The sequence below is a fragment of the Hemiscyllium ocellatum genome, chromosome 29, assembly GCF_020745735.1.
Source record: "Hemiscyllium ocellatum isolate sHemOce1 chromosome 29, sHemOce1.pat.X.cur, whole genome shotgun sequence".
In the NCBI taxonomy this organism is placed as follows: domain Eukaryota; kingdom Metazoa; phylum Chordata; class Chondrichthyes; order Orectolobiformes; family Hemiscylliidae; genus Hemiscyllium; species Hemiscyllium ocellatum.
Window position 1 is genome coordinate 21,213,420 of NC_083429.1, and position 20,409 is coordinate 21,233,828.

Sequence of the window (20,409 nt, forward strand, 5' to 3'; positions counted from 1 at the left end):
CACGCATGGATATTGCTCAGGTCATGCTACATTTGGGCATGGACTGTCTCAGTCTTGAGAATTGTGCAATTATCAGCAAACATCCCCCGTTCTGACCTTATGATGGAGGGAAGATTATTGCTGACACAGCTAAAGAGGGTTGGGCCTCAAACACTACCCTGAGGAAGTCCTGCAGAGATGACCTGGGGCTGTCTGACCTCCAACAACCACAACTGTCTTCCTATGTTCCAGGAATGACTCCAACCAGTCGAGAGTTTTCCATAATATCCATTGATTCCGGTTTTGCCAGGTTCCTTGATGCCTTGTCAAATATGCCCTTGATATCAAGGACTGTCACTTTCACCTTTCCTCTGGAATTCAGCTCTTTCATCCATGTTTAAGTCAAAGCTATGATGAGATCAGGAATGGAGTGGCCCTGCTAGAACCCAAACTGGGCATCACTAAGCGGGTGCTGCTTGATAGCACCATTGATGACACCTTCCATTCTTTTACTGAAGAGCAAGAGTAGACTAATGGATCAGTCAATGGCTGGATTTGTCCTGATTTTTGTGTACAGGACATACCTGGACAATGCGATTACGGCCTGTAGCCTTTGCAGTATCCAGTGTCTCCAACCATTTAACGACTGGCATTTGTGATGATGGGGACTAAATTTTACAGGACTACAGAGCTGGTTGTGAGATTGATTCTCTGTCAATCACTTGTCGCTACTGCTGATTAGTATGTAAGTAGTCCTACGTTGTAGCTTCACCACGTTGATACCCCATTTTCAGGAATGCCTGGTGCTGCTCCTGGCATGCCCTCCTGCACGCTCATTGAACCAGGGTTGATCCCATGGCCTGATGGTAATGGTAAAGTGGGGGATTTGCTGGGCCATGACATTACAGAATTGCTTTCATTCAAATTCTGACACTGAACGCCTTCAATGGATGAGGTTTGAGTTGCAAGATCTGTTTTAAACTGCATATGATGGAGGGCACCCTGTAAAGTGATGTTGCCTGAGTCCAATATCAGTCTAGTCCACAATTTCTATTCTAACTCTTGCATGTCAACTGAGTAACCTTTTAATCTTTGTACCTGAGGGAATACAACGTTGGCCCATAAAATCTGTCCCATACATTGACTTCATCAATTCTGGAATGGTTCTGGTGTCTTAGGCATTGCAGTTATTATGCCCTGAATTTTAGTGCCCAGAGTTTTGAATGGGATCCGACTCCAGCTGCCCATAGCTAAAAATTAACTTGCACTCAATTGTGATCTAGATCCTATGAGAGCAGAAGCTACAAAAATCAACCAGAGAGAATAAATGTGATTCATAGTATCTTTATTGATTCGCATTTAGCAAACACAGATAATGATTAACAAATGTACATCTTTTAAGTGCAAATCATCAAAGTTTCATTGTAAAAAGAGGAACAGATATTTTAGTTTAAATAAACATTTTCACCTACTCATATCCAACCTGAAATATTCCATTTTGTCAATAGTTCAATATCAAACTGTGTAGAAACCTTCTGAAGATGAGAAAGCATGACATTGTTAAGCCTGTTACACACAGAGACTTTGAAGTCTCACTGTAAGATGTAGACTTACAAATGCTTGAAGTATGAATCCAGCTGGTGTCTCAATCAAAGCACCATATGGAGGAGCTCCCTGCCCATGTGAAGAGCTCCTATCCAGTGCATAACGACATGTTTCAGCCTATTCCACCCTATTGCCCTTGCTCATATATTAAAAGTTTCAATGTACTGATGATGCTTTGGTACAAAACAATCAGCAACGTTTTTCTACCATATCTGGTTATAAGATAGTTAAGGAGGTCATAACACAACTGTTTGAAACAGTACTGGCCAACTGACTCTATCCTCTTCCCTTTTGTTTGTACCAACCTCCAGAGTTTTCTCAACATCTGCTTTCCTCACCCCTCTTCCCAAGTCTCCATAGTTCCAAGGAAGCCAGACAGTTCTGCCATCTCACCAGAGTACCTGCCCTTTCATTGCTGTCTCCAGAATGAAAAGACTAATTCAACTGCAAGTGACATCCCATTCTGCTCCATGATGTTGTAGAGACGTTCAACAATAGTTTACCTCATGTTAATTCTACAATTTAAATTTGTGTGCGTGTGCACATATAGTACATATGTATATCGATAGTTTGTCTAATTTTTGTGTAATAATATTTCCTTTGTTTGTTTAAACCTGTGGAATCTTCAGCCTTTATTCCATCAGGAAGCACCTGAGTTCTCAAACTTTGCACACTTAACCAAAAAATTCCTGTGAAGTAACCAAATTCTTACATAAATTTGACAGGCTTGCCCAGGATTGTAACATTATTTGGAGACTTAAGTAGGACTTAAAATTCACTGATAGACTTGAGTATTGGGAGTTGCTAAAGTTAAGACAAATAAGATTGTCATGGTAGCCTGCTTTACTCATTGAAAAACAGATTGGCTAAATTTACTGCTCAAGCTTACTCTCCCCAAAAAAATGATTTCACGCTAGCATTTATGCGACAATTAACTAATTTTTGAGAAGCACTGCTCGAAAAGCTGGAAATAGAATGGAAAGAGGGGACCAAAAAGGCTTACATAATTAAGGGAACGACACAGCATTTAAATTTGAAGATGTTTTATGTTGGTTAGTGACTAGTTGCAGATATAGCATTAAGAAAAGGATGAGCAGTATCTTGAGAGAAAGAAATTAGAGTTAAAACATACTGGAGCTTGAAGAAGAAAGGGAGAGGTATGAACTAGAAACATAAATAAAAAACCTTGAATTTGCAATCCTAAGGCAGAAGTGATGAAATAATAAGGAAAGAGAGAGCCTCAAAGGGAGAAGGAACTCAAAGCATGAACTGACTAAAGAGAAGCTCAGCTTATGAGGTGAAAGAGTGACAAATAGCTTAGATGAGGAAGACCTATTTAGATTCATAATTTAACCAAAAATTTTTAACTAGTGCCTACATTTACTAAAGAAGGTGCTAAGAAATATTTTACCTCCTCTTACAAGGCGACGACAACACTGAAGTGGCAAAGCATCCTATGAGATAAAGTTATGAATGTTTAATAGAGTCGCAGAGTCATACAGCACAGAAACAGACCCCTTGGTCCAACCAGTCCATGCCAAACATAATCCCAAACAAAACTAGTCCCACCTGCCTGCTCCTGGCCCATGTCCCTCCAAACCTTTTCTCAGATATTTCAGAAGTCCTCACATTATATGAAGTTTAAAAGGCAATACTTCACACTTATGAGTCTATTCCTTACGTCTGTGAATTAAAATATAGGACAATAAAGACACAAGTTGAATCCACTAGGGTAAAAGAAATATTATGGGATGAGTGTTTAATTCATTGCAATCAAGCAATCACTGGTTGGCAACCCATTCACTACCTCCAATGCTTTCATTCCCTTGCCCACTAATGCACAATGGCAGCAGTGTGGATCATCTGTGCTGCAGCAACTTACCAGCACTCAATGCATCTTCAAAACCTACGACCACCACCATCCAGGAAGAAATGGGCAAAGGATGCATGGGAACACCAACTGCAAGCTCCCAACACCATCCCCCTCCCTGAGTTACACATCATCCTGAATTGGAACGATATCTTTGGTCCTCTATTGTCATCATTGGATGACTTCCCATGAGCACTACAGATGTACATGCCTGTCATGTACTGCAGTGGTCCAAGAGGACTGCTCATTACTATCTTCTTAATACCAATTAGGGATAGGCAATAATTGCTGGCCTAGTCTGTAATGCCAACATGCAGGAACAAAGAGTTTTAAACAGTGAGAGAAATCAAGCGTATAGAAGAATTCTGGAACAGCAAGCATGTTCTATCAGGATGAGGGACAGTAATGTGAAGTCAAAGAGGCACAAGCTCTGGCAACTTGAGCAATATTTCCCAGGAACAGTGTGTCAGTAAGTTAGCTTATGAAATTCTCACGGGGAAGCTAGAGGAATAGGATAGATTGTGACTTTAACAAACAGACAGATGTTTGTTAGGTTTCGAAAAATGATTGTTTAGAATTTAAAAGTGACAAAGTATATCTTCGTTTCAGAAGACAAGGCATATAAAAGCAAATTGTTGCAAGTGAAATGATAAACCAATGGCAGTAATAGAAGCCTTTAAGGAGGCTTCAGAAGAGGTTGTATCACAATTGAAAATGGGTGTTATCACAGTGAGAATGGTTCAAGTGAAAAGCATTTCCTCAGAACCTACAAGAATGGGAAATACAAGAGCTTTCTTCCTTAAATATCACGAAAATGAGTCAGATTTTGGAAATAATGGGTAGTTTTAACAGTAGGAAATGGGATAAATGCGATTAAAGTACTTTAAAGTTTCTCTCACGCCCTCGAGACTGCTGTCGTTGCAATCTTTACAGCTACTGCTTCTCCAGCTAAGCTCACCGGCAGTTCTATTCTGATTCTATTAACCAAGTATTGTCTACTAAAGCCCAGCATTTTAATTAACAACTTAAGGCTGCTAACCTTTCAATCAATATGACCCCAGCCTTTTAAGTACACTAGACGTCAAACGCATTTAGGAAACCCCAAAGGTCAGTTTAAGGACAATATAGTAGATTTCATTATGGTGAGGAGGTGCCATGCTGGAGTGATTGATATAATTGAATAGCTTGCTAGGCCATTTCAGAGGGAAACCACATTGTTGTGGGTCTGGAGTCACATGTAGGCCAGACCAGGTGAGGATGGCAGATTTCCTTCCCTGAAGGACACCAGTGAATCAGATAGGTTTTCCAACAATTGACAATGATTTCATGGTCATCAGTAGATTTTGAATTCCAGACTATTTTTAATTGAATTCAAATTCCACCATCTGCCATGGCAGGATTCGAATTTGGATTCCTGGAATTTATCAGGGTCTCTGGATCAATGGGCTAGTGACAATACCACTAGGCCATTGCCGTCCCTTATCAGCTGATGGAGCAGTGCTCCAAAAGCTTGTGATGTCAAATAAACTCATTGGACTACAACTTAGTGTCATGTGACTTCAAGCTATATCATGATGAAGAAGGATGAAGTTTAAGAAAGTTCTCTGATTTCAATATACCTTTGTGTATTTGCTGGATAAAATTCATTACAGTGTGGAGCTGGGGATGCTGAAGGCTGTAGGTAGCGCAAGTACTTCTGTTGGCCAACTCCTCAGCAGAAAGCAAAATAGTACATCTTACAGAAAGTGCTCTAAAGAGCACTAAAGTACTTAGGGCAGAGAAACCATGAGGCAAACAAGTTGGAAGGCGAGACGATGGTGTTTAAAACTCCAATGACCTCCTTGAGGTGCACAATGGAAGTTTCGACCACAATGCCAAAACAAGACAATTCTTTCCATTATCTCACATTCTCATTACAGGAGCCCTCCTTCAAAAGATGGAGTGGATTAAAAAAGTACAATCCCAATCCTTGGCTTCATTAAAAATGTGACATCTTTATTAGGACAACAGAAATAACCTTCAAAGGTTCAGACTGGAGACAATTTTCTTCAATACACTGTTCAAAGAAATCTAGACCTGAATTATTTTTATGCTGTCTAAATTCCATTTTGGAAAAAAAAATGGATGTTCAGCTTCATTTTTATTTTAAAAAAAGAGAATCTCCAAATACATTGCAGAGGTAGAACATAATAGAGTAGGTTCCATTCAAAAATATTAAAATGCCTGCAATGCTGTACAAAGCTCTCGGCAAACATTACAATTGCCCATCTGGCGTTGTTATGCATGAGCAACTGGTGATTTTTCTTTAAAAAGAAGACCTGGAATGGATTCCTCCCACCAATAATGCTGGAGTAGCAGTTTTAAGTGAAAATTTGCATTAACACTTATAAAGTTCAACAATTTCTCAATGCTGAGAGCTCAGGTGAGATGCAACCATTATATGCCACCAGTGTAGGCTGCCTTGCAGTAGGAAACAACTTCAGAATTCCACCCTCATGCTAAAAATTGACTCTTGAAAGCAGATCCCCTACACCATGGGCCAAATCAAGACTAGGTAAACTGGGTCTAAATAATACAATGTGACACCGACAGACCCACAGTACAGTTTCCCAAGGCAATGATAAATAAATGCCAGGAAATTAGTAATTCAAATCTCTGGTGTGAATTTTCATGAGGCAGCTCAAATCTTGGTTCTGGAGGAGCAAGGATAATTCAAGATGGCCGCCATGGATGGAAGGACATGCCAGAGTGGAAAAAAGTAAGCTGGTGGATGTGGGAATATCACAAAAAGAATTGCTGTTGTTGACTCATATCTTTCTTCCCTGGAGCAATAAGACAGATTTCATAAATCAGAGGGAAAGGAACAAAATTATTTACAATGAGAGTCAACGTCCGTTGGTCTGGCAAAATAAAACATGGTGAAGGTTTTAGTTAAGTTTATGTGTTCCTTATCCAATTACAATCTACACAAGCTTTTAAAGTCAAGAAGTTTGAAGCAAGAATTATTTCTCTTGCATGTTTGACAAGACAGAGTTTGCATTTCTGGAATTAAATCTTGAAATATTAGCCAGTTAATCTTGTTTAACATTTGTAGTGGTGCCTGATGGTTGGCAGCCACGCCAGCGCAGAATAGAATCTCATGCATTAGTTATGATGATTTCAACAATGCTAGAGAATTTCCCGCACCAAGGGCAATGATTATTCCATCCGCATTCCTGCATAAACTAGAACAGGGTGTGACCATCCTCACTAAAATATCCAGTAGCCAAGGATACGCCACAACCAGTGATTAAAAGAGAATATAAACAAAAGTTGCCATTCATAAAACAATTATTCCAAAGCAGTGAGGTATTTAATTGCCCCAGCATCTAGCAGTCTCTTCAGAAATTGCTGTTCATGTGTGACATTGTGTTCAGAGTTCTGAAAAGTAAAGGAAAGTTATTTTAAAGCAAGGCCATAATACCCTTTCTTGAACAGGAATAAGTGACTAATCAACATACACCACACTTATCAAATCTCCTTCACCCCAATCACGTTGGGAAAGCATTTCTCGGCTGGTCCAGTGCACCACAAATGAAACTTTTTAAAGCCATCCTCAATCTATTTAAAAGTTCGCTCACGAGAATCACTGGCAGGCCAGCTTTTATTGCCTTCCCTAGTTACCATTGAGGAGATGGTGATAAGCTTCCTTCTTGAACTGCTGCAGCCCACATTACTGTTAGGGAGGGAATTCCAGGATTTCGACCCAGTGACAGTGAAGGAATAGCGAATGGAAATGGAGGATAGTGAGCAGCTTGGAGGGGAACGTGCATGGGTGTGGCATTCCCATGTATCTGCTGCCCTCGTCCTTCTGGATGGAAATGGTCATGGGTTTGGAAGCTGCTGCCCGAGGATCTTTGGTGAATATCTGCAGTCAATGCTTGTGGATGCAGCGGCAATCAAGCGGGCTGCTTTGTCCTGGATGGTGCCAAGCTTCTTGAATGTTAGTGAAGCTACATTCAACCAGGCGAACAGGGAGTATTCCATCACACTCTTCATTTGTGCCTTGTGGATGGTGGACAGACTTTGGAGAGTCAGGAGGGGAGTTACTTGCTGCAGTATTCCCAACCTCTGATTTTTGCTTGTGATCACTGTATTTATTTGGTGAGCCCAGTGGGCTTCTCATTAACAGTAACCCCAGGATATTGACAGTGGGGAATTCAGTGATGGTAACACCATTGAATGTCAAATGGTAGTGATTAGATTGCCTCTTATTAGAGATGGTCATTGCCAGGACCATCTGGAAATGGTCAGCTTCCCATTGCCACAGAAAGGGGTGACATTCAGGGACATTGTGCATTCTCCCAATGAAAGGGCAGACCCGTCCTAGTGCTACTGTCAGGTGTTTTGAATGCCTCAATAGGAAAGATCCAATTTTGTCTGTCAGTGTCCCCAAATAATTTCTGCTACGTTAAATCAAATCATGTACTAGGACCACCCCGGCAGTAAAGCACAGAGGAAAGCAGCAACCAGCACTGGGCATGGAGGTGTGAGCACAATGACACTGTTCAGTCCATTCTGTCGGTTTTCAAGAACAAATCAGTGTGTGTGTCTGTGTGTGTGTCTGTGTGTGTGTGTGTGTGTGTGTGTGTGTGTGTGTGTCTGTGTGTGTGTACATGCGCGGCAGGGTGTGGGGTGGGGGTAATGTAGTGACCAGAACTGTATGCAGTATTCCAAATGTGGCTGAGCCAAAGTGCTATACAATGTAACGTGACCTGCCAGCTCTTGTACTCAATACCCTGTCCGATGAAGGAAAGCATGCCATATGCCTTCTTGACAACTCTATCGACCTGCATTACCACCTTCAGGGTTCAATGGATCCGAACACCCAGATCTCTCTGTACATCAATGTTCCCCAGGACTTTTCCATTTACCATATACTTCGCTCTTGAATTGGATCTTCCAAAATGCATTGTTTCAGATTTGTCTGGATTGAACTCCACCTGCCATTTTTCTGCCCAACTCTCCAATCTTTCTATATTCTGACAGTCCCTTCACTATCTGCTATTCCACCAATCTTAGTGTCATTTGTAAACTTGCTAATCAGACCACCTGTACCTTCTTCCAGATCATTTATTTATATCACAAACAAGTGATCCCAACACGGATATTTATGGAACACCACTGGTCACAGTTTTCCATTTTGGGAAATTCTCTTCCACTACAACTCTGTCTCCTGCTGCCCAGCCAGTTCTCTATCCATCCAGCTAGTACACCCTGGAACCCATGAAACTTCACTTTCTCCATCATCCTACCATGGGGAACCTTATCAAACACCACACTGAAGTCCACATATATAACATCTATAGCACTTCCCTCGTCAATCAACTTTGTCACTTCCTCAAAATAATTCTATTAAGTTGGTAAGATATGACCTTTCCAGCACAAAACCATGCTGCCTATCACTGATAAGCCCATTTTCTTCCAAATGTAATTAGATCCTATCCCTCAGTATCTTCTTCAGCAGTTTCCCTACCACTGACATCAGACCCATCTGGATTATCTCTGCTACCCTTCTTAAACAAGGGGACAATATTAGCAATTCTCCAGTCATAGAGTCATAGAGATATATAGCAAGGAAACAGATCCTTCGGTCCAACCCGTACATGCCGACCAGATATCCCAACCCAATCTAGTCCTACCTGCCAGCACCCAGCCCATATCCCTCCAAACCCTTCCTATTCATATATCCAGCCAAATACCTCTTAAATGTTGCAATTGTACCAGCCTCCACCACATCCTCTGGCAGCTCATTCCATACACGTACCACCCTCTGCGTGAAAAAGTTGCCCCTGAGGTCTCTTTTATATCTTTCCCATCTCACCCTAAACCTATGCCCTCTAGTTCTGGACTCCCCCACCCCAGGGAAAAGACTTTGTCTATTTATCCTATCCATGCCCCTCATAATTTTGTAAACCTCTATAAGGTCACCCCATAGCCTCCGACACTCCAAGGAAACCAGCCCCAGCCTGTTCAGCCCTTCTCTATAGCTCAAAATCCTCTAATCTTGGCAACATCCTTGTAAATCTTTTCTGAACCCTTTTAAATTTCAGAACATTTTTCCGATAGGAAGGAGACCAGAAATGCATGCAATATTCCAACAGTGGCTTAACCAATGTCCTGTACAGCCACAACATGACCTCCCAACTCCTGTACTCAGTACTCTGACCAATAAAGGAAAGCATACTAAACGCCTTCTTCACTATCCTATCTACCTGTGACTCCACTTTCAAAGAGCTATGAACCTGCACTCCAAGGTCTCTTTGTTCAGCAACACTCCCTAGGACCTTACCATTAAGTGTATAAGTCCTGCTAAGATTTGCTCTCCCAAAATGCAGCACCTCATTTCTGTGTGTGTGCAGAAATAAATAAATTCCCAAAATAAATTATCTGAATTAAACTCCATCTGCCACTTCACAGCCCATTGGCCCATCTGGTCCACATCCTGTTGTAATCTGAGGTAACCCTCTTCGCTGTCCACTACACCTCCAATTTTGATGTCATCTGCAAACTTACTAACTGTACCTCTTATGCTTGCATCCAAGTCATAAACGTAAATGACAAAAATGTAGAGGGCCCAGCACCGATCCTTGTGGCACTCCACTGGTCACAGGCCTCTGGGTCCTCACCCGTGTTCAAGGATGCTGCAAAGATATCTGTTAAGGCCCCAGCTGTTTCCTCTCTCACTTTCCTCAGTATCCTGGGATAGATCCCATCCTGACCAGGGGACTTGCTCACCTTAATGCCTTTAGAATACTCAAAATCTCCTCCCTCCTTATGCTGACTTGACCTAGAGTGATCAAAGATCTATCCCTAACCTCAACATCCGTCATGTCCCTCTCCTCAGTGAATACTGATGTAAAGTACTCAATAAGAGTCTCATCCATTTTCCCTGACTCCAAACATAACTTCCCCTCCTTTGTCCTTGAGTGGGCCAACCCTTTCTCTAGTTTCCCTTTTGCTCTTTGTATATGAATAAAAGGATCTGAGATTTTCCTTAACCCTGTTTGCTGAAGATCTTTCATGACCTCTTTTAGCCCTCTTAATTCTTCATTTCAGATTGGTCCTACATTCCCGATATGCTTCCAAAGCTTCGTCTGTTTTCAGCCACCTAAACCTTATGTATGCTCCCTTTTATTCTCTTAGCTAGTCTCACAATTTCACCTGTCATTCATGGTTCCCTAATCTTGCCATTTCTATCCCTCATTTTCAGGGGGACATATCTGTCCTGCACTCTAATCAATATCTCTTTAAAAGCCTCCAACAAATCAAACAGCTGTTCCCAACCTACATTTCCCAGCTCCTGCTGAATTTTAGTATAGTTGGCCTTCCCCCAATTTAGCATTCTTCCTTTAGGACCGCTCTCATCTTTGCCCATGAGTATTCTAAAACTTACAGAATTGTGATCACAATTTCCAAAGTAATCCCCTACTGAAACGTCAACCACCTGGCCAGGCTCATTCCCCAACACCAGGTCCAGTAGGGCCCCTTCCCAAGTTGGACTATTTATATACTGCTCTAGAAAACCCTCCTGGATGCTCCTCACAAATTCTGCTCCATCTAAAACTCTAACACTAAGTGATCCCAGTCAATGTTAGGAAAATTAAAACCTCCTATCACCACCACCCTGTTGCTCCTACAAATTTCCATAGTCTGTCGACATATTTGTACCTCCATCTCACGCTTGCTGTTGGGAGGTCTGTACTAGAGACCCAACATTGTTACCTCACCCTTCCTATTTCTGAGCCCTGTCCACATTGCCTCATTGCTCGAGTCCTCCATCGTGCCCTCCTTCAGACAGCTGTGATATCCTCTCTGACCAGTAATGATACTCCTCCACCTCCTTTTACCTCCCTTTTTGACCCACCTGAAGCATCTACATCCTGGGATATTTAGGTGTCAATCATGCCCTTCCCCCAACCAAGTCTCAGTAATAGCAACATCTCTTTGAACAGGTGGCACTTCTGACAGTGCAGCATAACCCCAGTCCTGCACAAGCGGGACAGGATAGACTGTATGCTGAGGTCACTGGAGTAAAGTGTGAAGCCATTGACATACAGTAACAAGCTGGCCCCTTTACATTAAATGCTCAAGATGCTGAGTCAGCAAACCGCAATGGACCCCCCACCCATCCACCATCCTCCCTGCCCTGGCCCAAGCTAGGCATCCTCTTGTGAACTTCCTCACTGTTGCTGTTTAGTGAGGGCAAGGTTAATATTAAATAAATCTTAGCAAGAACTCACTGCAGTATCACCCTCAGAAATCTGACAGAAAGCTCCAGGCTATTTTCCAACTAGAGGTATGACAGGCGAGAGATAGCTCCTAGGCAGTCAGAAACCTCAGGGGAGAACTTAAATCCATCAGTACTTACAGCCATTTCTTTCATGGTAGTTTTGCCATAGTAATGAATAGGAGTGCTTTGTTTTGTTAGTGGATATCCAAAGCCAGCAATGTGCACCTCATCGCAATAGTTCAGGGCCACAGTGATGGCGAGAAGACCAGTGGTGGGGTGTACTGGTTTCTGTGGATATAGAAGGACACAATTCCATTATCAAGAGGATGATAGGGCAACCACTCTCCCAGCAGTATTCTCACTAGGTTCCAATTACCACAGGCACAAAAATTGCACTTTGCAATATATAGTTGCCATATTGAAAATGAGTCTTGGATCTGAGATAACTGATCTTGCTAAACTGACCGAAAGATTAGTGTGATACGGTGAATAATCCTTACTAATAAACAGCTAGATTTGCAGTCAGAATTCCGGAGTGCGGAGGTCTCTAAGCCCACGAAGAGTTATGATAGGCCAGGACCAGAGAAGTTTCCCTGACATGTGATGGAGCCGAAGAGCGCTGATCACAAATACAAGACAGCTGCCAACAAAACTGATGGTGAACTTGAGACAAATTTATTTACCCACAGGATGCAGGATGTGTTGCTGAGGGCAGTAACGTGCAGGCAATTCAGGGAAAAGGACAGGGATGTCTTGTTAAGCTGCATAAACTTGCCAATGATAGCATTTATTCATTGGAACATATTGTTTCTGCTCCTTGGCAACAATGTGCAAACGGTGGCAGATTTGAAATAGAGGCTGAAAGTCTCATCAAAGCCTTCACCTGCCTTTGCAGCTAGATTTCTGATCAATCCCAGTCTTTCCAAGATAGAGCCATAGATTTATTGTTTGATCTATCTTTACTACAGCAGCCTGATTGCGTAAACGAGGTTACAACCAATTAAAGAGGACAATTCTGAGCTTTATAACTATAAGCAGAGTAACGTGCTGATACTCAAGCCCCACTGCTCCACCCATTGCGCCATTACTATAAATGTGTTGGTTTATTTGTTAAAATAGTCACTTGTCTCTCTCCTGTACTCCTATCTACAATTTTAAAAAAAGCCATTAACCTAGCTTCTTTAATCAAAAAAGATCAAACCATGGCAGATGGTTTGTGTGCAGTGGGAACACCAGCATAGAGTAGCTGAAATGAATGGACTGCTTTCAAGGCTGAGAGTTCTATGTAATTCCATACAAACAATAATTTCTACAGTCACATCATCAGAGCTGGAGGTCTGTGGTTGTGCCACTATCTCTGGGCCAGAAGTCCCAGGTTCACGTCTCACACCAGGTCTTGTTGAGCAAAGAAAGAGCATTAACAGGTGGTAAGAGTCTTCTGGTCAGCCATCTTGCTAAGATAATGGCCAAACCATTGCAGTCCTTTGCCCATGTGTGGACTTGCAGAATTCCATCATCAAACCCTCGGAACATGGAAAGGAGAGGAGTCAGAGAGGCCAATACCTTGAGTGACCCTTAATCTGCTGAACAAAGAACTACTGCATTCTGGCTTCATGATAAATCTTGCGTCTTAGCCCTTACCTCACAAAACAACATGGACTCAGTCACCCAACATGATAGATACTCCACTAATATATCAGGTGATTATTTTCACTAAGGCCTGTGCAAACTGCTTTCAGCTGGATACAAAGGTGTTACCTTGAGGGGAAGCCAGTTTGCATCTAAAACTCAGGAATTAGTCAGATTGCCTTAAGTGGGCAGAAGAATATGGACCACACAGTGGAATGTAGCCCACTTACCACAGAAAAAATTCAAAAAATGCGAAGGCACTTCCTTTAAAAAATTGGTTCAGATAGTGGGGCAGGTGCATGTCCATTACAGTATCATTCAGCATGGAAACAGGCCCTTTGGCCCAACAAGCCCACACTGATCCTCCGAAGAGTAACTAACCCGGACCTATTCCCCAACCCTATATTTACCCCTGATTAATGGCCCTAACTGACACATCTCTGAACACTATGGGCAATTTAGCATGGCCAAATCACCTAACCTGCACAGCTTTGTAATTGTGGGAACAAACCGGAGCACCTGGAGGAAACCCACGCAGACATGGGGAGAATGTGTAAACTCCACACAGTTGCCTGAGGTTGGAATCGAACCTGGGTCCCTGGCGCTGTGAGGCAGCAGTGCCAAAACCTGAGCCACTGTGCTGCCCAAAAGTTTTGGTCACCGCATTAAAGGAAGGATGTGGAAGTTTTGGAAAGGGTGCAGAGGAGATTTACTAGGATGTTTCCTGGTATGGAGGGAAGGTCTTAGGAGGAAAGGCTGAGGGACTTTGAGGCTGTTTTCATTAGAGAGAAGAGAGTTGAGAGGTGACTTAATTGACACATAAGATAATCAGAGGATTCTATAGGGTGAGCAGTGAGAGCCTTTTTTTCTTGGATGGAGATGGCTAGCACGAGGGGACATAGCTTTAAATTGAGGAGTGATAGGTATAGGACAAATGTGAGAGGTAGTTCCTTTACTCAGAGAATAGTAGGGGTGTGGAACGCCCTGCCTGCAACAGTAGTAGACTCACCAACTTTAAGGGCACCAATAATAATCATTTGATATCCATATGGATGAAATTAGAATAATATAGGATATATACACTTCAGATTGGTTCCACAGTTCAGCACAACATGGAGGGCTGGTGGGCCTGTACTGCACTGAAATGTTCTATGTTAAAAATCTTACAACATTAAGAGATTCAAGGGCTGTTGACTGAAAACTTAGTAACCAGAAACAAAGCCAAAAGTGCACCTGAAGAGGGGGAGGAAAGCAAAGAGACATAGGAAATTCCAAAAATGACACAGAAGCACATAGAAGAAGCAGATTTCCACCCTACTGCCTCATTTCCAGGTGATGAAGGTGAAAAGGTCAATGTGCCTTGGTTCAACAATAACTAGTTGATCCACAGGGACTGTCTCTGTGCAAACTGTGTGTGTTAACCCAGGTCCTAGAAGCCAAAAGACATTTGAGTGTTTCATGAACAGCACTACAAACTCATCAAATGGGAATCAGTGAGCTTACCTGCTTAGACTTGGGAGGCAACTTCAGAGGGATGTTTAATAACTTGGTGGCAGCTTGATGGATGTAATAAGGATTAAGGATCCGGATATTCGAAGGATTTGCTTCCCAAATCAAGGGCGGAGACTTCCAGAATCCTTTCCGAAACTGGAACAAAAAGAAATAATGGAAGGTTTGGAGGGAGCAATAATCGTTTTCATGCAGAGTTTGAGGAGTTAACAAAGTGGAAGTCAGTGAGATATTGCAAGGTGCTTTTGAGTAGAGTCACAAGTGAAAAAATTTCCAAACCCCCAATCAGCATGGACAATCAGAGCTGTGTACTGAAACACAGCACCAAGATGTGGCCAGTCAGCCCTTCTAACCCATTCTACCATTAAGTTGGATCATGCCTAATCTATAATTTAACTCCATTTGCCTGCCTTGGATCCAAATTACAGGCAGTCAGAGTTATTGGGCAAGAACAAGCTGCTAACCCAACTCCTATGTCTGTGCTCTGTTTTGATTGCAAATTATTTTTATATTAGCTAGTTTTTTGACTTCTTCAATAACCACCTACTGTGGCACTCTCCACTTGTATTATTCTTCCAAAAATGGAAGAATTAACACTCATCCCTATTCCATTCTTCTCTCTCTTCCATGGTTTTGTGGAGGTTGGTTAACCAGCAGAAGATAGGATAAACCTTAAACACACAAAGTTGGTATGGAACTGAAACACAGTTTTCCCAAGTGTGGAATATGGGTCTGAAAGGGTTAATACCATTAACCTATTATAGTGCCATCAGCATCAGCCAGTAAGATGGTGGCATTGGGGCCTGTGGGCAGAACAGGTTGGGATTTTGAACGAGTGAGATCTAACATCTAGCTCTTTGCAAAGTCTCTGATATAATGTCCGTCATTTACAGTAGAACCTCAATTATCTGAATATCAATTATCCGAACTTCAGATGATCCAAACAAGATCACAAGGGCCCATAAAAATGGCATTAGGCAACTCAGTATTCAGTTATCAGTTAAATGGCATTATGGTGCGCATTGCTGGATAACAGAGAAATGTTCAATAACCGGCTTGTTCAAATTACTGCTTGTTTTGGTTATCGTGCAATTCTGGTCTCCTTCCTATTGGAAAGATGTTGTGAAACTTGAAAGGCTTCAGAAAAGATTTACAAGGATGTTGCCAGGGTTGGAGGATTTGAGCTACAGGGAGAGCCTGAACAGGCTGGGCTGTTTTCCCTGGAGTGTCGAAGGCTGAGGGGTGACCTTATAGAGGTTTACAAAATTATGAGGGGCAAGGATAGGATAAATAGACAAAGTCTTTTCCCTAGGGTGGGGGAGTCCAGAACTAGAGGGCATAGGTTTAGGGTGAGAGGGGAAAGATATGAAAGGGACCTAAGAGGCAACTTTTTCACTCAGTGTATGGAATGAGCTGCCAGAGGAAGTGTTACAATTGCAACATTTAAAAGTCATCTGGATGGGTATATGAGTAGGAATGGTTTGGAGGGATATGGGCCAGGTGCTGGTAGGTGGGACTAGATTGGGTTGGGATATCTGGTCGGCACGGACGAGTTGGACCAAAGGGTCTGTTTCCATGTTGTACATCTCTATGACTGTAATTATCGAACAAAATACTCCATGCCCATCTCGATCAGATAATTTAGGTTCTACTGTAGTGTACTGTTGCCAATATTATCTTATTAGTTACAAGGGACTCCTTTATATGCACCATGAAGTGTGTTACATTGATCACATTAAATCAAACAGGTCTGAGAGTTCTTAACAAAGGAAGATGGTAGCACCTTGATAATGGGCCAGCAGTTCAAAATGCAGTGGGCCGATATAATTGTGCACCATCTAATCCTCCAACTGTCCTCAAGCTAAGCTGGAACAATGACAGGAGAACAGGAGGAACAATGGCCCCTGTTAATTTTGTTGTTCATGCTCTGAACAAGCCCCAGGTGACTCTCCTGCAACGGAATGCAAAGAAGTCTAGGAATCTGACAGTTGTGTGAGGAATGCAAAGCAAACGGCAAATGGCTAACAGTGAAATTTTACAGAACTTCAATTCTTTTTTTGTTCGTGGGATATGGGCACTACTGCCAAGACATCCCTAAAAGCACTAGAAAAGCACCGAACTGCTGCAGTCCCATAATGCACCATGCTGTAAGAAGGGAATTCAAGGATTTAAGGAACAGCTCTGTCGTACACGGTTTGTAAAAGAAAACCTGAAGGTGGCTGTGTTATCATGCCTCTGCTCGTGTCTTAACCCTTACCTTGCAAAATAAACATGGCCTCAGTCACACATGATACATGTTCCATTAATACCTAATGCCACTGATGCCCCTAGTCTAAAGTATCAGTGGAGATTTCTTCTTCAGCTATTTGAGAATCATGATTTCCAACCTTGAGTGTTAAAAGCCAAGACAGCTAGTGAGTGGGATCATGGCAATGTCACTGGACCAGGATTCTGGTATATGCCCTGGACACATGGGTTCAAACCCCTATGCTGGATGGTGACAGCTGAATCCAATAAAAATCTGCCTTAAAACGTTCAGTAACCATGTAATAAAAACCCGCCTGGGGTGACGCAGTGGCTCAGTGGTTAGCACTGCTGCCTCACAGTGTCAGGGACCCAGGTTTGATTCCAGCCTCGGGTGATTGTCTATGTCTATGTGGGGTTTACATATTCTGCATGTTCTGCATGGGTTTCCTCCCACAGTCCAAAAACATGCAGACTAGGTGGATTGCCATGCTAAATTGCCCATTGTGTTCAGGGGTGTGTAATTTAGGTGCGTTAGTCAGGGGTAAATGTAGAGTAATAGGGTAAAGGAATGGGTCAGAGTGGGTTAGTCTTCGGAGGGTCAGTGTCGCACAAATGGTCTGTTTCCACATTATAGGAATTCTATGATTTGTGCCCTTTTCAGAAGGGTCTTTCATCAAGATACCATTTCCATTCTAATCACAAACCATTTGAATGACACAAGATCAGCGGAAATCCCACATTGACAACACTATCAGTTCCAATCTGCTCTAACAATAGACCACACTCAACTCTTTTCTCATCGTACACGATCTCCCTCAGCCACTGGGCATCCACCTGCTTGAAGGGTAAAAACACAAGCAGTGTGCTCGGGTTATTTTCGATATTTGGATCCTTGGCTGCTGACTCGGGATAAAAGAACCGCAGAGTGGTCTTGCTGCCGACATCCTTCTCGTAGCCTCGCACTGGAGCATCGTTTATTCTGTGGCAATAAACAAGGGGACACTTTAGGAGTCCACATCCTCCATGGCTGAACACCAGACTGCACTCTGTTATCAGAAGCACACATACATGGTCAGGTTTCTTCCCATAGCTCACCTTTAAAATACACTTAGCACCTCCCAGAAAGTCTGTCTCCATGCCAGTGTCCAGGGACCATCCGTAACTTCGCAAGAGTAATGCCCTCCCCTCCCACAGTCTGATGCTAAGCCTCCTCTTGTTCTGACTCTCAATGCTATCTGAAGCTTAAGAACCTGCTTATCATGCCTCCTTGCTGTTTAATCCTGCTTTTAGGGATCTAACACCATGTCTTACGTGTGTTAAGGTGTTGGCAATGCCAATATGAATTGGTAGCTAAATAGATGCAGGATGCATATTATTCTTCATCCAAGTGAGCTGCTGACTTTGACAGCACAAGTGCTAGCTCTGTTGGCATTCGCTCATCTCCTTTGGTTTCCAACGCAGCAACTTTGCTCTCCCCACACCCTCCAACCCAAGTTAAAACTGTATCCTTCTGTTTCAATACCTCAATTCCTTCATATCCCCCAAGCCCCATAACCCTTAACCCTGTGCACCCCTCTGGATCTGAAGCCAATATTAAATCACCTTTATTCCACCATTGGTTTACATTCTTCAACTACCTCTGGGCCTCAGCACTGGAATCCCTCTCTCTCTCTCATCCTTTAAGAACTTGAATATTGTGGAGCAAAGGCAGAATTTGCTGAAACCTTTCACCTTGCACTCAGCAGGATTATTTACAAGAATACCAACTCAAGGGGAAACCAACATTTCTACAGTTAGAGAGGGGAGTGCTGATTGGTTAGCAAGCAGACTTTGATTGGTAGAAGTTTTGCTATGGAGAATGCGTGAATTAATTGTCAATCGTCAATTGCCCCTGGCACTATGAGGCAGCAATGCTAGCCCCTGAGCCAGCAGCCACCCTTCCAGAAGACCTTGGAACATCTTACTTCATGAAAGATGTTATATAAATGCACGCTGTTATTGTTTGTTTTCAATTGAAGGAAAGACACTAGACTCCCTTCAGGGAAGGAACAGGAAGAAGGAATAGGACACTAAACAATTCAGGACTCATTCGCATCACAATTGGTGATCAACAAGTACTCACACAGAGTGAGAGAGAGAGAGAGAGAGAGAGCGAGAGAGAGCGAGGGTGGGGGGGGAACACATCCAGGAAAAGCAAACAATAATCACAGCCGCTGCACATCACTTACCGAATAACAATATCATACTCGTTGATGGTTTCTCCAAGTGAGCTGTTCCTCAGGGTGTACCCGTTGCCAACAATAACACACCTCTTACAAACCAAACTGGCAAAAGACAAGAGACCGTCAATGAACACGAGTCCAACAATGGCTGAACAAGTAAAAGCTTTGTGGAAGTTGATCAAACAAAGACAGCCATTCCACCCATCGTGTCATCGCGAATGCAAAAGAAAACTAATCCCAAAGTCCTGCTCGTTCCTTTTTGACCCTCTGCTTCAGTTTACCAACTTTGTCCTTTAAGAATTCAATGACTTAAATTTCAGCCATCTCCTGTGACATCAATAAAACAGCAAGACATGAAGCATCATCTGACTCTGACTCCGTTAATGTCTATTTGCTGCACCTGGCATTTACACCCAAGTCCGAGATCTCCTGCATCTCCTACTGCTCGGACTTGGATTGTCAGCTTCTTGCCGTCAGAGCTGAATACAGAGTCAGCTCCTGCTGAAACAGATCTTTGTTAATTGATACAGCAAACACTGGGCACGACTGACTCCAAGCACAAGGGGACTGCACTTCTGTGGGGAGACTGGGGAAGGGAAGACTGTTGTACTTGGAGCAGAAAAGACTAAGGGAGATTTTGAAGAGGTGTTAAGAGGCACAAAGCCTTTCGACAGAGAAAGTAAAGAGAAATGGCTTCCAATGACTGAAGAGTTAAGGGTCAGAAGGTATATATTTAAGGTAATTTAAAAAAAAACAAACAAGGATTTAATGATAGCTTTGAACTGTGAAGAATAAATAGAATATAGGATCAATAAAGTGGCTTCACAGAAATTTGGCTAAATTACTGAAGGAGGAAAAATATCACAGAGATACAAACTGTGAGAGAATGGAGACCTTTTGGTGCAGTGGTAGTGTCCCTGTCCGTAGGCCAGAAGGTGCAGGGTCGAGTCCAGCCTATCACAGAGGTGTGTCATCATGTCTGACTTGGTAATTTCTCTTTTAAAAACAAAGTGTGATTGGATGATTTGCTCTGTGAAAGAAATGGCACAGACTGACGGAGGTAATGGCTTCCTTCT

The 20,409-nt window shown here is 42.6% G+C and overlaps 1 protein-coding gene across 3 annotated transcripts in view; it reads right to left on the bottom strand.

Moving 5' to 3' along the window:
* Nucleotides 1–1,349: 1,349 nt before the first annotated feature.
* Nucleotides 1,350–20,409, bottom strand: part of st3gal4 (ST3 beta-galactoside alpha-2,3-sialyltransferase 4) — a 122,569-nt gene continuing 103,509 nt past the window's right edge. For all 3 annotated transcript variants that reach the window (XM_060846656.1, XM_060846657.1, XM_060846655.1), the window contains 5 exons: nt 19,340–19,435; nt 17,901–18,090; nt 14,859–15,002; nt 11,865–12,014; nt 1,350–6,874 (listed from right to left, as the gene is read on the bottom strand). In XM_060846656.1, the coding sequence (XP_060702639.1) occupies nt 6,785–6,874; nt 11,865–12,014; nt 14,859–15,002; nt 17,901–18,090; nt 19,340–19,435 (670 nt within the window). In that variant the 3' untranslated portion in view covers nt 1,350–6,784. The remainder of the gene's footprint in view (nt 6,875–11,864; nt 12,015–14,858; nt 15,003–17,900; nt 18,091–19,339; nt 19,436–20,409) is intronic.